Source organism: Malus domestica, chromosome 02 (assembly GCF_042453785.1).
Source record: "Malus domestica chromosome 02, GDT2T_hap1".
NCBI lineage: Eukaryota > Viridiplantae > Streptophyta > Magnoliopsida > Rosales > Rosaceae > Malus > Malus domestica.
In genome coordinates, this window is record NC_091662.1 from 18,091,011 (window position 1) to 18,105,468 (window position 14,458).

General features: G+C 35.1%; 1 protein-coding gene across 1 annotated transcript; it reads left to right on the forward strand.

Annotated features, from left to right (window-relative positions):
- Positions 1-6,741: 6,741 nt before the first annotated feature.
- Positions 6,742-13,783, forward strand: LOC103418389 (ankyrin repeat-containing protein At5g02620-like). The gene is made up of 5 exons (XM_070812084.1): positions 6,742-7,315; positions 10,674-10,711; positions 11,449-11,571; positions 12,673-13,190; positions 13,352-13,783. Exons 1-5 carry the CDS (start codon positions 7,077-7,079, stop codon positions 13,781-13,783), a joined length of 1,350 nt encoding a protein of 449 aa, XP_070668185.1. The 5' UTR covers positions 6,742-7,076.
- Positions 13,784-14,458: the final 675 nt, after the last annotated feature.

The window sequence follows — 14,458 nt, forward strand, 5'->3', positions numbered from 1 at the left end:
TGTTGAAGCTTTGTAAGTGAAGCTTTGGAGTTGAAGCTTTTGTGGGTGAAGCTTTGGAGTTGAAGCTTTTGTAGGTGAAGCTTTGGAGTTGAAGCTTTGTAGGTGAAGCTTTTGGCATTTGTAGTTGCCCTCCATTGATGAAGCTTTTGTTGTCACCATAAATTGGTTTTGCTTCACACTGTCTTGATCAAGAGTGTGTGAAGCTTTTGAGAATTGTAGTTGCCCTCCATTGATGAAGTTTTTGTTGGCACCATAAATTGGCTTTGCTTCACGTTGTCTTAATCAAGAATGTGTGAAGCTTTTGAGAATTATAATTCCCCTCCATTGATGAAGCTCTTGTTGGCACCATAAATTGGTTTTGCTTCACACTGTCTTGATCAAGAGTGTGTGAAGCTTTTGAGAATTGTAGTTGCCCTCCATTGATGAAGCTCTTATTGGCACCATAAATTGGTTTTCCTTCACACTGTCTTGATCAAGAGTGTGTGAAGCTTTTGAGAATTGTGGTTGAACTCCTTTGATGAAGCTCTTGTTGGCACTTGTTGGCACCATAAATTGGTTTTGCTTCACACTGTCTTGATCAAGAGTGTGTGAAGCTTTTGAGAATTGTGGTTGAACTCCTTTGATGAAGCTCTTGTTGGCACCATAAATTGGTTTGCTTCACACTGTCTTGATCAAGAATGTGTGAAGGTTTTGAGAATTGTAGTTGCCCTCCATTGATGAAGCTTTTGTTGGCACCATAAATTGGTTTTGCTTCACACTGTCTTGATCAATAGTGTGTGAAGCTTTTGAGAATTATAGTTGCCCTCCATTGATGAAGCTCTTGTTGGCACCATAAATTGGTTTTGCTTCACGTTGTCTTAATCAAGAATGTGTGAAGCTTTTGAGAATTATAATTCCCCTCCATTGATGAAGCTCTTGTTGGCACCATAAATTGGTTTTGCTTCACATTGTCTTGATCAAGAGTGTGTGAAGCTTTTGAGAATTGTGGTTGAACTCCTTTGATGAAGCTAATGTGTTCACCTCCTCCCCCTTCTTTTTTTTTTTTTTTTTTTGAGGGGGAGTGGGAGTGCTATAGGTTTGAAATTTGAAAACTCCCTAGCTTGTGTGGAAGTTTGAAGACTTTCCATGTGGGGTTTTCTCATGGTTTGAATTTTGAATTTTGAATTTCTTTGGCCATGTTGAACCCTATAAGAATGATAAGTTTCCACTTTTTTCATTGTCTTCATTTGCTCATTTTGTAGTGATTTTTGGAGACAGAGTGCTTTTATAGTTGAAAGGGATTCCGGCAATCTCATCCACTTGATCTGCAGATGCTCCATATACAAGCATTTGCAAGGCAGCCGTAATTTTTTGCTCTGGAAGAAGACCTATAACACGAAAAGTATCCTCTTTTTGCACAAAATATGGATCATGGTTGCAAATAGCACTCATGATTTTGTTGAACAAACTTCGTTGCATTCTAAAATAACGTCTAAAAACATGATCAAGGAATACGCTGTTGGGAATAAAATAATCTTCCAAGAGATCTTTACCTCGTCTTTCCCTTTTTCTATCGAAGTTTGCAGCACGTCTGGGTTTGGCTATCTGACCTACAGCTTCCATGACACAACGGAAATGTGAGGCCCTCTGCCTTCTATGGTCATCATCCGAGTCCTCCTCCATTGCGAAAGCCTCATCTCCACCTCCACCTTCCTCGAGATTGATCAATTATTCTTGTTGTGCCAACAATCTTTTCTGTTGCTCCACAAATTGTTTATGCACTCTCCTTGAAGAAGACATTGTAAAAAAAAAAACTCAAGATTTGAAAACGATGAAGATGGATGTAGGGATGTATGGTTTATATGGACAAAAAAATTAAGGATGAGCTTTTTGGTAATTTTTTTTTCACACAAAAAGTATATGAAAGCTTTGATAGACAGTGTAGAAAATATTCAAATGTGGTGTAAGGTGGAAGATGAGGGTTAGGTATTTATAGAAAAAAAAACTTTTTTAAAAATATTCGATATTTTTTTTTTTAAATCTGTATTTTTTAATAATTTTTCTGTATTTTTTCATAATTTTTAATAAATTTTAATATAGTTAATTAATCTGGACAGTTGGATTTGAAAAATATTCAAATCCAAGAGCCAAGGCGCTACCACGTGGCCAACGGTCATAATTCTGACCGTTGGGCCTTTTTTTATTATTTTTATTTTTTTGTTAATTTTTTTTTACCGTTGGAAATCCAATGGTCTACAAAAACTAGCCATTGGAAATCCAACGGCATTGAGAGGGCCACGTCGCCTCCTTCCAGGTGAAGCACAAGTAGGTTGACAGCGGGCCCCGCCGCTTGCACCCTTGTCCCTTACTCGCGCCCACTCGCAAGTGAGTTGCACGCGCCAAGCAAATAGCCCAGCTCCTTGGTCAGTCAATTTTGGGTTGGCCCAAAGACCAGCTTGGGCTGGGTGCCAGGCAAGCTGTTGGGCTGGAGTGAATTGACAAGGTGCCAACCTGGTTTTTTAACTGGGTGCTGGGCTATTACACCTCCGGTGGAACTGCTCTTAGTACGTGGTCTAGAGTCTCTCTGCCCTGGATTGAGGTTGTGGCCTTTGGAGTAGTAAATAAATTCATCACATTTCCCCGGTGAAATTTTCTTTGTGTTCTTTGTTTTTAGCATCAAAAGTTGCAACAGAATTTGAAGAAGAACGCCGTCGTTGAAATTATACTGAATTTGAAGGGGGGAATGTGGAAAACACTAAAGCATTTTGAGTGTCAAGCTTCTCATTATATTTATTGCCAACACTATCAACACCTACCAGCCTTGCCCCAATATCGTGGATCTTAGTTTGCCTAAAACAATCAAATAAAATTTCTTAGATTTTCTTTTTTGAAAAGTGATCTTTAACGGATGTAGAAAAATGAACAGTTCGGATCGTGAATATCACATTCCGATATTTATAGTTAACTGAAATATGAGTTGATGTTATATAGTTTCTAAAGACTTTATAAACTTCGAGCAATATTTTCACTAATATTAAAACTCTGAACATAATATCAACAATGTGGTATGCATATACTAATTTAGTATTATGCTTTCCATTTTTTTGGGTCAAATTATGTTTTTCATTTTCATTGTTTATTAATTTAAAATATATTTTCTTCAACGGGTAACTAGTCGATTTCGGGTCAGGTCATATTACCCATTTACTTTAACGGGTGTTACACGATACACCCCGTTAAGATATCAGATATGTCACGAAAACGACACGAACATAAAAAACATGACATGAATGTTAGGTGTAATAAAACACAGATTATGACCCAATTTAAAAAGAAAGAGAAAAGATAATATGATAAATTATAAACTGTTGGATGGTTGTTTTCTATGAATCTTCTATGAATTTTCATTTAGATGTATCTTTCTTGACTCTATGGTTCTGGTCTCCTAGTCTCAAATAAGGCACCACAGAAAAGATAAAATAATAAATTATCAACTGTTGGATAGTTGTTTTCTACGAATCTTCCATGAATTTTCATTTAGATGTATCTTTCCTGACTTTATGGTTCTGGACTCCTCTCAAATAAGGCACTACATTGAATTCTTTGTGCAAATTAAGCAAGCTGCTTTCTGAAATAAAAAATTAATGAAAAAATGCTGGTAGAAGTACACAATCATCATTCAATAGGATCAGGGCTGGCTCTGAGAATTTGGAGGCCCTAGGCGAGCCTTCGAAGTGGGGCTCAAGAGTTCTCTAACTCCCGACCTTTTGTACATTGAAGTGTGTAAAAAAAATTCACTAAATACATGAAAAGTCTATTTTTACATCAAATATCATTAAAAATTAATACCAAAAAATAAGAAAGATATACAAACATTACTCAAATATTACCCGTCTCGTGTTTTTAGATGCAAATGCACTTATTAAGTTTACATAATCTAATTTTTCAACTAATTCAAACAGAAAGAGAAGTCCCTACCTAGTACGCCAAATTCCAATCATTTTTCTATTGTTACAATGTTACTTATTACATTCAATAAATGAATGAATAGTTGGATTACAGAGACAACATCTTACAACTAGGAAAAATACTAGAGTGAAGAGGATGGTAATTTTCGTATACGAACCATGGACGAGGTGGATTTGAATAATTTATTATATATTATATAAACTAATTAATTTGAAGATTAAATATGTCATTTTCAAAAAGGTGAAAGTTTTAATCTTTTAGGTACATAATAAAGATATAAGTGGTGTGATCTTAAAATAGGGTAATAAAACCTCATAAAAATAAACATAAAGGTGATATTTAAGAGAGAAGCAAAAAAGTAAAAATAAAATGGTGTGGACTATTTAAAAGGGAGAAGACGTGCAGCTATAAAAAAAAATAAAAAGATAGTTGGACCATCTTAAGTAAAATCGTGCAATTAAAATGATGTTGGAAATAGGGTTGTCTTCTTCCTTGCGCAAGGCCGACCCTGCAACAAAAAATTTCCAGATTCCGACGTTTACATATAAGTCCGCATAGCTCCCGCCTGTCTTTGTCCAAACCTTCCTAGTTTTGCCTAAAAATTAGGGGGCCCTAGGCGGGCGCCTACTCCGGCTACGCTCAAGGCCGGCTCTGAATAGGATAACTTCATTAATTGACGTAATATGTACATATCACTTATCACATCAAATAGTGCACAAATGTGATACAAAAAAGAGTTTTTTAGATATCGACCCTTGCAACTCTTATTTCTTAGACAAAAACCCACCTAATTATAAACATCCAAATAAAACCCAATTTTGAAAATGACTGCAAAGTAAAAAAGTAATTGACCTATTATTACAAAATATTTACAACTTGTACCACAATATTCAAAATAAATCAATAAATTTTATTACTCACCTTAATTACAATGAACAAATAATTACACACATATTATTACCCCTAACACACACACACACACACACACATATATACGTTCAAATGTATATAGCACACCTGTTTGCAATAAACTAATTTGGTAGTAGGGAAGGTAAATTTCTTTACAACTCTAATATGATAATATCTAGTCTCAAAGATATGGTAGAATCTTATAAAGATATCTCAGTTATGTTAGGATTTACACAATCACATTTCTAATCTAATATGACTGCAACAAAAACTACTTTCTTGAGTTTTCAAAATTTGACCTTGAATTTTTACTTTTTTATTATTTTTTATTTTTTGTAAAACTAAAATTAGTTACCAAACACGATTTCAGTTTCTTTTTTTTTTAATTGAAAATTAAAAATGAAAAAACTGAAAAACAAAATGATTATGAAATGTCCCCTTAAAATTTGAAAGTTCCTCCCCAACGTACCCAAGTAATTTCTCATATGTACCTAAATGTTGACGACGTCAACGTATTTTAGTAAGCCTAATCAAACACCGTTCACACACTTTTTCAATTTGATTCCGAAAATATGCATATCAATATAATCGCACCGAAATGACTGATCATATTATTTTCCAACAAAAAGACGAATCTTGGGCCCATTGACGGGCAATTTGCAAAAAATATTCCATCAAAACAAACTTGCAATAGACTAATTTTGTCAGATTTGTACAACGCCTCTGCCCTGTTCACACCAGTGCCTCTTCTACTATATAAGTTGACAGATAGAGTTACTAAACAAAATTTTAGTTTTTTTAAAATATAAAAATTGAAAATAAAATAATTATAAAAAGTACTGATGGATCGAAAATTTAAACTCGCTGCTATTGTGATAAAGAAGATATTGTAACATTTTTAATTCATGATTGGTTCTTAAACTTTGAACTCATTATTGTACGATATCATTATCATTATCGTTACTACATATCTCAATGTATACAATTAAATTATAACTATATATCTTCACTGTATAATTAGTTAGACTCTTTCCAGTCAATCGTTCACAACTGTTAGTTTGATTGTCATAAGCAAATACACCAACGTTTGTGAAAAGACTATTGATTAATAGAGTTTTTGAAAACTAATGGAAATCAAATAAGAAATCAAAGGCACGAAGACATAAAACTTAAGCTGAACCTAATTGTTGGACGGGACCAGTAGCAAAAATTATAAGGAAAACTAATGAAAATGGTTTGAAAACTTTGAGTTTTAATGATAAGGACAAAATAAAGGGTAAAGTGAATAGTACCAGGTTTGACTTTTTAGTGTAAAAATGTGGTTTTTCATTAAAGTGAACAGTACCGTGAGCTTTTCGTTAAAACTCCCAAAATTATATGGAGTAATACAGAGTTGTTGGGTCGAGTCAACCCATTGACCCCCCCCCCTCCCTCCGCTACTGACCGAACGGCACCTTAAATTTTGAAAATTCCTCACCAAACATACCCAAAGTTATCTCAGACATGTACGTAAATGCTGACGACCTCCTCACATTAAAATAAGCACCGTTCTTACTTCATACACTTTTTCAATTTGATTGCGCAAATATGCATATAATATAATCGCACTGAAATGGCTCATATTATTGGATGAGGATCCTTTCCGAATCCTCTTTGTGAGGATTTGGAGGATTAATCCATTGTATTCGTTCATCGTACATTATGCGGTCAGTTTTTATTAAGTATTGTTATATTTAATTTAAAATAATTTATGACTGCATGATTTATGATGAACGAACACAATTAATTGATCATCCTGATATTTACCAAAAGGATCCAACTAAGGTCATATTCCCATATTATTTACCCAACAAAAAAAAGAAGACTAATCTTGTGCCCGTTGACGGGCAATTTGCAATAAACTAATTTTGGCATATATGTACAGTTCAATGTTCACACCAGTACCTTTTCTACTATATATTTCGATACAAAGTTGAAAGATGATGTTTGAACTCATGGATCGTTCTGTGTACGAGGCAGCAAGATCGGGTGATCTTGGTTTCCTTAAAAAAATTAGAGATGGTGATCTGTCGATTAATCTTCTTCTGCAGAAAACACCTAAAAATAACAATATTCTTCACCTTGCAGCTGAGTTCAAACAAGTCAATTTTTTCAGAGGCGTCCCAATCGACAATTAATCTCCACTATTTTGGGACACCAACAACAAAGGCGACACTCCCATGCACGTAGCTGCCAAAGCAGGCTGTGATGAAGTAGTAGGGTTGCTCATTAATCGTGCAAGGATACTATACACTGAAGGAGCAGATGAAGAAAGTGCGCTGGCCGATGGCAAAGCATATAAAAATTTGCTCCGGATCAAAAATTTGATTGAAGATACAGGATTACATGTTGCCATCAAGTACGGTCACCTCAAAGTGGTCATTCTTTTGGTCGAAGCCGATCCTGAGTTGTGTTGTTTTACTAATAGTTAGGCCTGGCAATTCCTGACACGATCCGATAACCCGACACGACACGACACGAAATTAACAGGTGTTCGGGTCGACACGATAACGAAACGGGTCGTTATCGGGTAACCCGATAAGCACCTGTTAAGATAACGGGTTTGTTCGGGTATACACGTGGGTAACACGATACACGATAAGCAGAATATTAATTTAATAATTTATAACCCTAAAAAAATACTATAATAATTATATATATATTAATTTAACAATTTTATACCCCTAAAAACTATAATAATTATACATACAAAATAAATATATTTAAATCTACTTAATAAATAAATATATATATACACACACCATTGAACTTCATGGGATACGAATTATACAAAACTAATTTCAACGATCCAACCGTCAAACATGTTTGCATATACTTCGAGATCGCATACGCCAAACATTGCAAAAAAAAAAACATTCAGAGAGCAAGTAACGGGACAAAACTTTTCGACGGTTATAAACGAAAAATCACGATTTAACGGTTATTTTAACTCCGATTTTGATGATTTTTTACAACCACACTCCTTGACCCTATATGAATACAATGATTGAATTCGATCTTCAATTTAAAATATTTACACTAGTGGATACCACAAAATCTTATGTTATGCTTAATAAAAGTATGAATAAACTCTTAAGTATTAGTGAATCTATTGTTTTGATGGGATACTCATTCTACAAAACTAGTTTCAATGATCCAACCGTCAAACATGTTTTTATATATTTCGAGATCGCATACGCCAAAAATTGCAAAAAACAAACATTCAGAGAGCAAGTAACGGGACAAAACTTTTCGACGATTATAAACGAAAAATCACGATTTAACGGTTAATTTAACTCCGATTTTGATGATTTTTTACAACTACACTCCTTGACCTTATATGCATACAATGATTGAATTCGATCTTCAATTTAAAATATTTACACTAGTGGATACCACAAAATCTTATGTTATACTTAATAAAAGTATGAATAAACTCTTAAGTATTAGTGAATCTATTGTTTTAATGGGATACTCATTCTACGAAACTAGTTTCAATGATCCAACCGTCAAACATGTTTGTATATATTTCGAGATCTCATACGCCAAAAATTGCAAAAAAAAACATTCAGAGAGCAAGTAACGGGACAAAACTTTTCGACGGTTATAAACGAAAAATCACGATTTAACGGTTAATTTAACTCCGATTTTGATGATTTTTTACAACTACACTCCTTGACCTTATATGAATACAATGATTGAATTCGATCTTCAATTTAAAATATTTACACTAGTGGATACCACAAAATCTTATGTTATACTTAATAAAAGTATGAATAAACTATTAAGTATTAGTGAATCTATTGTTTTGATGGGATACTCATTCTACGAAACTAGTTTCAATGATTCAACCGTCAAACATGTTTGTATATACTTCGAGATCGCATACGTCAAAAATTACAAAAAACAAACATTAAGAGATCAATTAACGGGACAAAACTTTTCGATGGTTATAAAAAGAAAAATCACGATTTAACGGTCATTTTAACTCTGATTTTGATGATTTTTTGCAGCTACACTCCTTGACCTTATATGAATACAATGATTGAATTCGATCTTCAATTTAAAATATTTACACTAGTGGAAACCACAAAATCTTATATTGTACTTAATAAAAGTATGAATAAACTATTACGTATTAGTGAATCTATTGTTTTGATGAGATACTCATTCTACGAAACTAGTTTCAAAGATCCAACCGTCAAACATGTTTGTATATACTTCAAGATCGCATACGTCAAAAATTACAAAAAACAAACATTCAGAGATCAAGTAATGGGACAAAACTTTTCGACGGTTATAAACGAAAAATCACGATTTAACGATCATTTTAACTCCGATTTTGATGATTTTTTACAACCACACTTCTTGACCCTATATGAATACAATGATTGAATTCGATCTTCAATTTAAAATATTTACACTAGATACCACAAAATCTTATATTATACTTAATAAAAGTATGAATAAACTATTAAGTATTAGTGAATCTATTGTTTTGATGAGATACTCATTCTACGAAACTAGTTTCAATGATCCAACCGTCAAACATGTTTATATATACTTTGAGATTGCATACGCCAAAAATTGCAAAAAACAAACATTCAGAGATCAAGTAACAAGACAAAACATTTCGACGGTTCTAAACGAAAAATCACGATTTAACGGTCATTTTAACTCCGATTTTGATGATTTTTTACAACTACACTCCTTGACCCTATATGAATACAATGATTGAATTCGATCTTCAATTTAAAATATTTACACTAGTGGAAACCACAAAATCTTATGTTATACTTAATAAAAGTATGAATAAACTCTTAAGTATTAGTGAATCTATTGTTTTGATGGGATACTCATTCTACGAAACTAGTTTCAATGATCCAACCGTCAAACATGTTTGTATATATTTCGAGATCGCATACGCCAAAAATTGCAAAAAACAAACATTCAGAGAGCACGTAACGGGACAAAACTTTTCGACGGTTATAAACGAAAAATCACGATTTAATGGTTAATTTAACTCCGATTTTGATGGTTTTTTACAACTACACTCCTTGACCTTATATGAATACAATGATTGAATTCGATCTTCAATTTAAAATATTTACACTAGTGGATACCACAAAATCTTATGTTTATACTTAATAAAAGTATGGTATAGTACTATTGTTTTATTTTTTTTCATAATTATTTTGGTAAACTTCTCATAATTTGAATGATTTTTAATGTTTGGTTTTTCTATGCTTAGTTTATGCAGAAGATAGTTATGACGTGGAAAACCTTACTGAAAACATCATCAACATAACTCTTGAAGGCAATAGATCAAGCCAAAGTTCCAATGCAATTTTATGATGATCGATGTAAATCGAGGATTTTGTAAATTGAGGTTTAAACTTTTGAGAAAGATTTCACAACCTTGAAAACAAAAACTGTTTCATTTTGCATATCCTTGCACATTTAAAATTTGTAATAGATTAGTAGTGTATGTATTATTTTTTTATTAGGCTCTTATTTTCGAGTGTAGATGTAGTACTTAAACGAAAAATGTGTTTTAATGTTTTGAAGTAATATTTATGTGGCGTGGTATGTGCAAATTTAAGAAAAAAAATATATTTTTCTTAACGGGTCATAACGGGTCATAACGGGTCGTGTCACTTTACCCGTCTGTTAAGGACCCGTTAAGATAACGGGTGTGACACGACACGACCCGTTAAGATAACAGGTGTTACACGAAAACGACACGAACACGACTGACACGACCTGTTTGCCAGGCCTACTAATAGTGCCAACGAATCCCCGTTGTTCTTAGCTATTAGAGCAAGTCCACCCCTAAGGACTTTGCGCCAGCACCCAGCGTATTTATCCACCCAAGTGAACAGTAATAGACCCCAATGAACAGTAATAGGCTAAAGCAGCTCCACCCCTAAAAATGGACTGGCACCCAGCCCATCTAATATTATATTATTTTATTCATATCAATTAATATTTTATCATTTAATTTATTTTTTCTTCCTTTCTTTGTCCGGTCCTCACCCTTTTATTCTCTCTCTCTCTCTCTTTTCCAGCTCACTCCCGTGAGCTCTCTCTCTCTCTCTCTCTCTCCTTTTTCTCCATGTTTTCTTCTTCAAATGAGCACCCAGCACCTGAAATGGACCTCTTCCCCCAAAAATGGGAGGTCGCCGTGGAGGTGCTCCACACCAACGGATGGGATCTCGCCGGAGCTCCACATAAACGCTCACAGGCACCTCGTTGTCGTCTCCTCACCGGAGCTCGCCATGGAGGTGCTCCACACCCACGGAGTCGGATCTCGCCGTGGAGGTGCTCCACACCAACGCTCCTCGAAAAATGGACCTCCTCCTCCTCCGCATTACCCGGCTGGCGTCAGCATGAGTCAGATGTACCGGGCAACACCTCAGTCAATTTTGGACTGGGCTACAGACCAGCTTGCGCTGGGTGCCAGTCAATTGGGTCGGGTGGAGGGGTTTCACAGGGTGCTGGGCAGTTTTTTCAGCTGGGTGCTGGGCAAAATGCCCTCCGCTGGAACTGCTCTTACCAAGGGCTTTCCGAGGATTGCTCGCTACATGTTAGAAAAGTTTCCAACATCTTCTTTACATGGAATTAATGGTGTCACAGCTTTGCATGCCGCAATAACTCGCAATATCAGCTGCAAAGGTAAATGATTTCTGCGTACTCCTGTTTTTTTTTTTTTTCCTAAATTTTCATTTTATATATATTAAAGGAGCATTAAGATAAAGGTCCAAAAAATTCATGTACCATCGGCTTCAGTCCAATGTTTAGAAATTTGTGATTTAGGTCCACTTTATTCATTTAGTGTCAAGTGATACTCAAAATATGTTCGAAAATGTTATTTTAATATGATAGTTTAATTTAATTAACCATATTAATTCAATTAAAATAATAAATTATTGAGGGGTTATGTTTGCCTATAGCCCTTTGGCATTTTCGGTTGGAGATGGATTTTTTGTGAAGTGGCTATATTTGGCCTATGGCCTATGACCTTTTGGCCATGTCGGTTGGAGATGGTACAAAATATGGTCTAGCATTGTTAATTAAAATATAATATCTTGCAGGACAATAGGCCTGAAAATGATCCTTTAGCCCTCCTTCAGTTGGAGATGGCGTGAATGTTTAAACATCTCCCTATCTACTAAATTTCTAGAAAAAAAACGTTTTAATTCTTTAATTTATGATAAAATAAAATACTTTTACCATAGATCCACTCCATTCTTCGATTAAACACAACCAAATTTTAAATTTAGCGGAAGAAGGAGAAGAAGAAAACTGAAAAATAATACCGTAAGGCACAAAAAGGAAGAATATTAGCATAGGTAAATATTATATCCTAAACTAAGAAAAGGGCTTTGTATAACAATAAGAAAAGGGTTTTATATAACAAGAAGAAAAGGAAAGAATACAAAGAACTAAATCCAACAATTTTATGAGAATTAAATTCTTTAAACCTCGAGTCAAAACTCATCACAAACCCTAATCCTAATCTAAAACTCCAGGGATAATATTGATTAGTTACAAGTGGGGTAAATTGGTTACGGGAATGAAGGGAAACTGACATGGAATATAATTGGAATCATCTCAGAAGCAGCTCAAAAAATTTGATTCATATCAAGTTTTTTTCTAAATTTTCGAAGGCTAGAAAAAAATAACAGTGTACGGAAATCACTTCTCTTCAAAACATACTTTAACTAACTAAAACTTCTCTCTTCCTGCCGGCCTATATGTTTCCATACAATTTAGGCATCGTGAAGATGATGGTTTCCAGGAACCCTGAAATAATCAAAGAAGTTGATGCCAACGGATGGACTCCATTACACTATGCAGCATTGACAGGGAACGTTAGAGCAACTCGATTATTGATGCAACAAGATAGTTCTATTTCTTACATCTTGGACAAATCTGGAATGTCAGCTCTTCATGTTGCGGCGTACGCAGGCCGCCGGAAAGTGATGGAAGTGCTGACTCAAGTCCGGCCTGATACTTGTGAATTGGTCAATCACAAAGGCCAAACGGTTCTGCACGCAGCAGTTTTAGGTGGGCAGTTTGTTACTGTCAGATACATTTTGAGGACGTCTAAGTTTGCAGGACTTATAAATGAAGCCGACAACGACGGAAACACGCCCTTGCATCTAGCTGCTATTCAACGTAGTCTTGCGGTCATAAAAACTATGGCAAGAAACCCTAGAGTGGATAATACTGCTATCAATAATCAACACTTGAAAGCTGCTGACATTTTTCTTGGGGACAATATTGAACTGGTAAGAAATATGTAATAGCTATTTCATTTTGAGTTCTTAGCCCTCGTCTTTTGTTTAGATTTATAGTTTGGCAACATAAACACTTGTTTGGCAAGAGAACATTACTCTTTCTGTATTAATTTTTAGACCCGGTTAGCCTAACAAAGCATTATACACTCTAGGACACCTTCGGTAGACGTGTGGCTTTGAAGCTTCTGGGCCGCCCTGTTGGTGTGCCGATCTTCCAACAACAAATCCGCCTCGACTTTATGAAACTGGAATCAACAGAGAAAAACGATACACCAAACAACATTTTGGATATTGCAGAGAAGAGAGCACTGCTAGCTGATTGGGATGAATCGAGCAAGTTTGACACCCATCTAGTGGTAGCGATGCTTATTGCAACCGTCACGTTTGCAGCAGCTTTCACCCTGCCTGGAGGATTCAAAGGCAACGGAATGCCCGTCTTGTACAAAAGGGCATTTTTCCAAGTGTTTGTGGTATTCGACAGCATCTCCTTCTTTCTATCAATTTTTGTGGTGTTTAACCATTTTATGTTGAAAACTGTCTCACGAACTGCTCTAGCAACACCTTCAAGTACAAATTTGCAATAACTTCAAGTACCGAAACTACCTACTAATCAAGCTGTGGTTTCGGGTCCGTTACCATTTGCAATAACTTCAAGTACAAATTGGAGGTATAAAATTTACACCACAAAACCAATAAGAAATGCTCGAGCGAGGGTGGACGAAAGTTAATTGTAAAAGGGCTTGAGATATCTCTTACTGGTCAAAGTACAAGGAACTTTAGAAATCATTGTTAAAAATGCACTACCAATGAACTACTCGAACACTTGATAAAGTTACAATCAAACCCGTATAAATGAACTACTCGAACTTTGTATCGCATGATCATAATATACACCACAAAACACTATGTAAACCTACACTTGACACAAAATACAGCACGGTTTTGAAAAGTAAGGTTAACTGCACTGCACTCCAGTTAATGCAGAAAGACAAGTAGGAGACAGAAGGCATGGCTTCCAACAGGAGGCAATGGTCTCAGTTACAAAGATATGAAAATTCAGCAGGGTGGCCAATTTCAGGAAATTCAGAATCGACCCATGCGTCGTGTAGGGCGACATTACTAACATTAGAATTTATTAGTTGAGCCCCAACTTATTTCTAATCCCAACAGCTTCACAGAGTTCTCCTAGGCTCATACACTCTCTAAGCATGTTTAACATTTCAAGAACATTGCCAATATATCATTACCAAAAAACACAA

Excerpts from the sequence above, each read along its gene's own strand:
- LOC103418389 (XM_070812084.1), top strand. The coding sequence starts at position 7,077 with ATGCACGTAGCTGCCAAAGCAGGCTGTGATGAAGTAGTAGGGTTGCTC. Across the intron at positions 7,316-10,673 it reads GATCCTGAGTTGTGTTGTTT|TACTAATAGTGCCAACGAAT; the intron begins TACTAATAGTTA and ends GTTTGCCAGGCC. Across the intron at positions 13,191-13,351 it reads TTGGGGACAATATTGAACTG|GACACCTTCGGTAGACGTGT; the intron begins GTAAGAAATATG and ends TATACACTCTAG.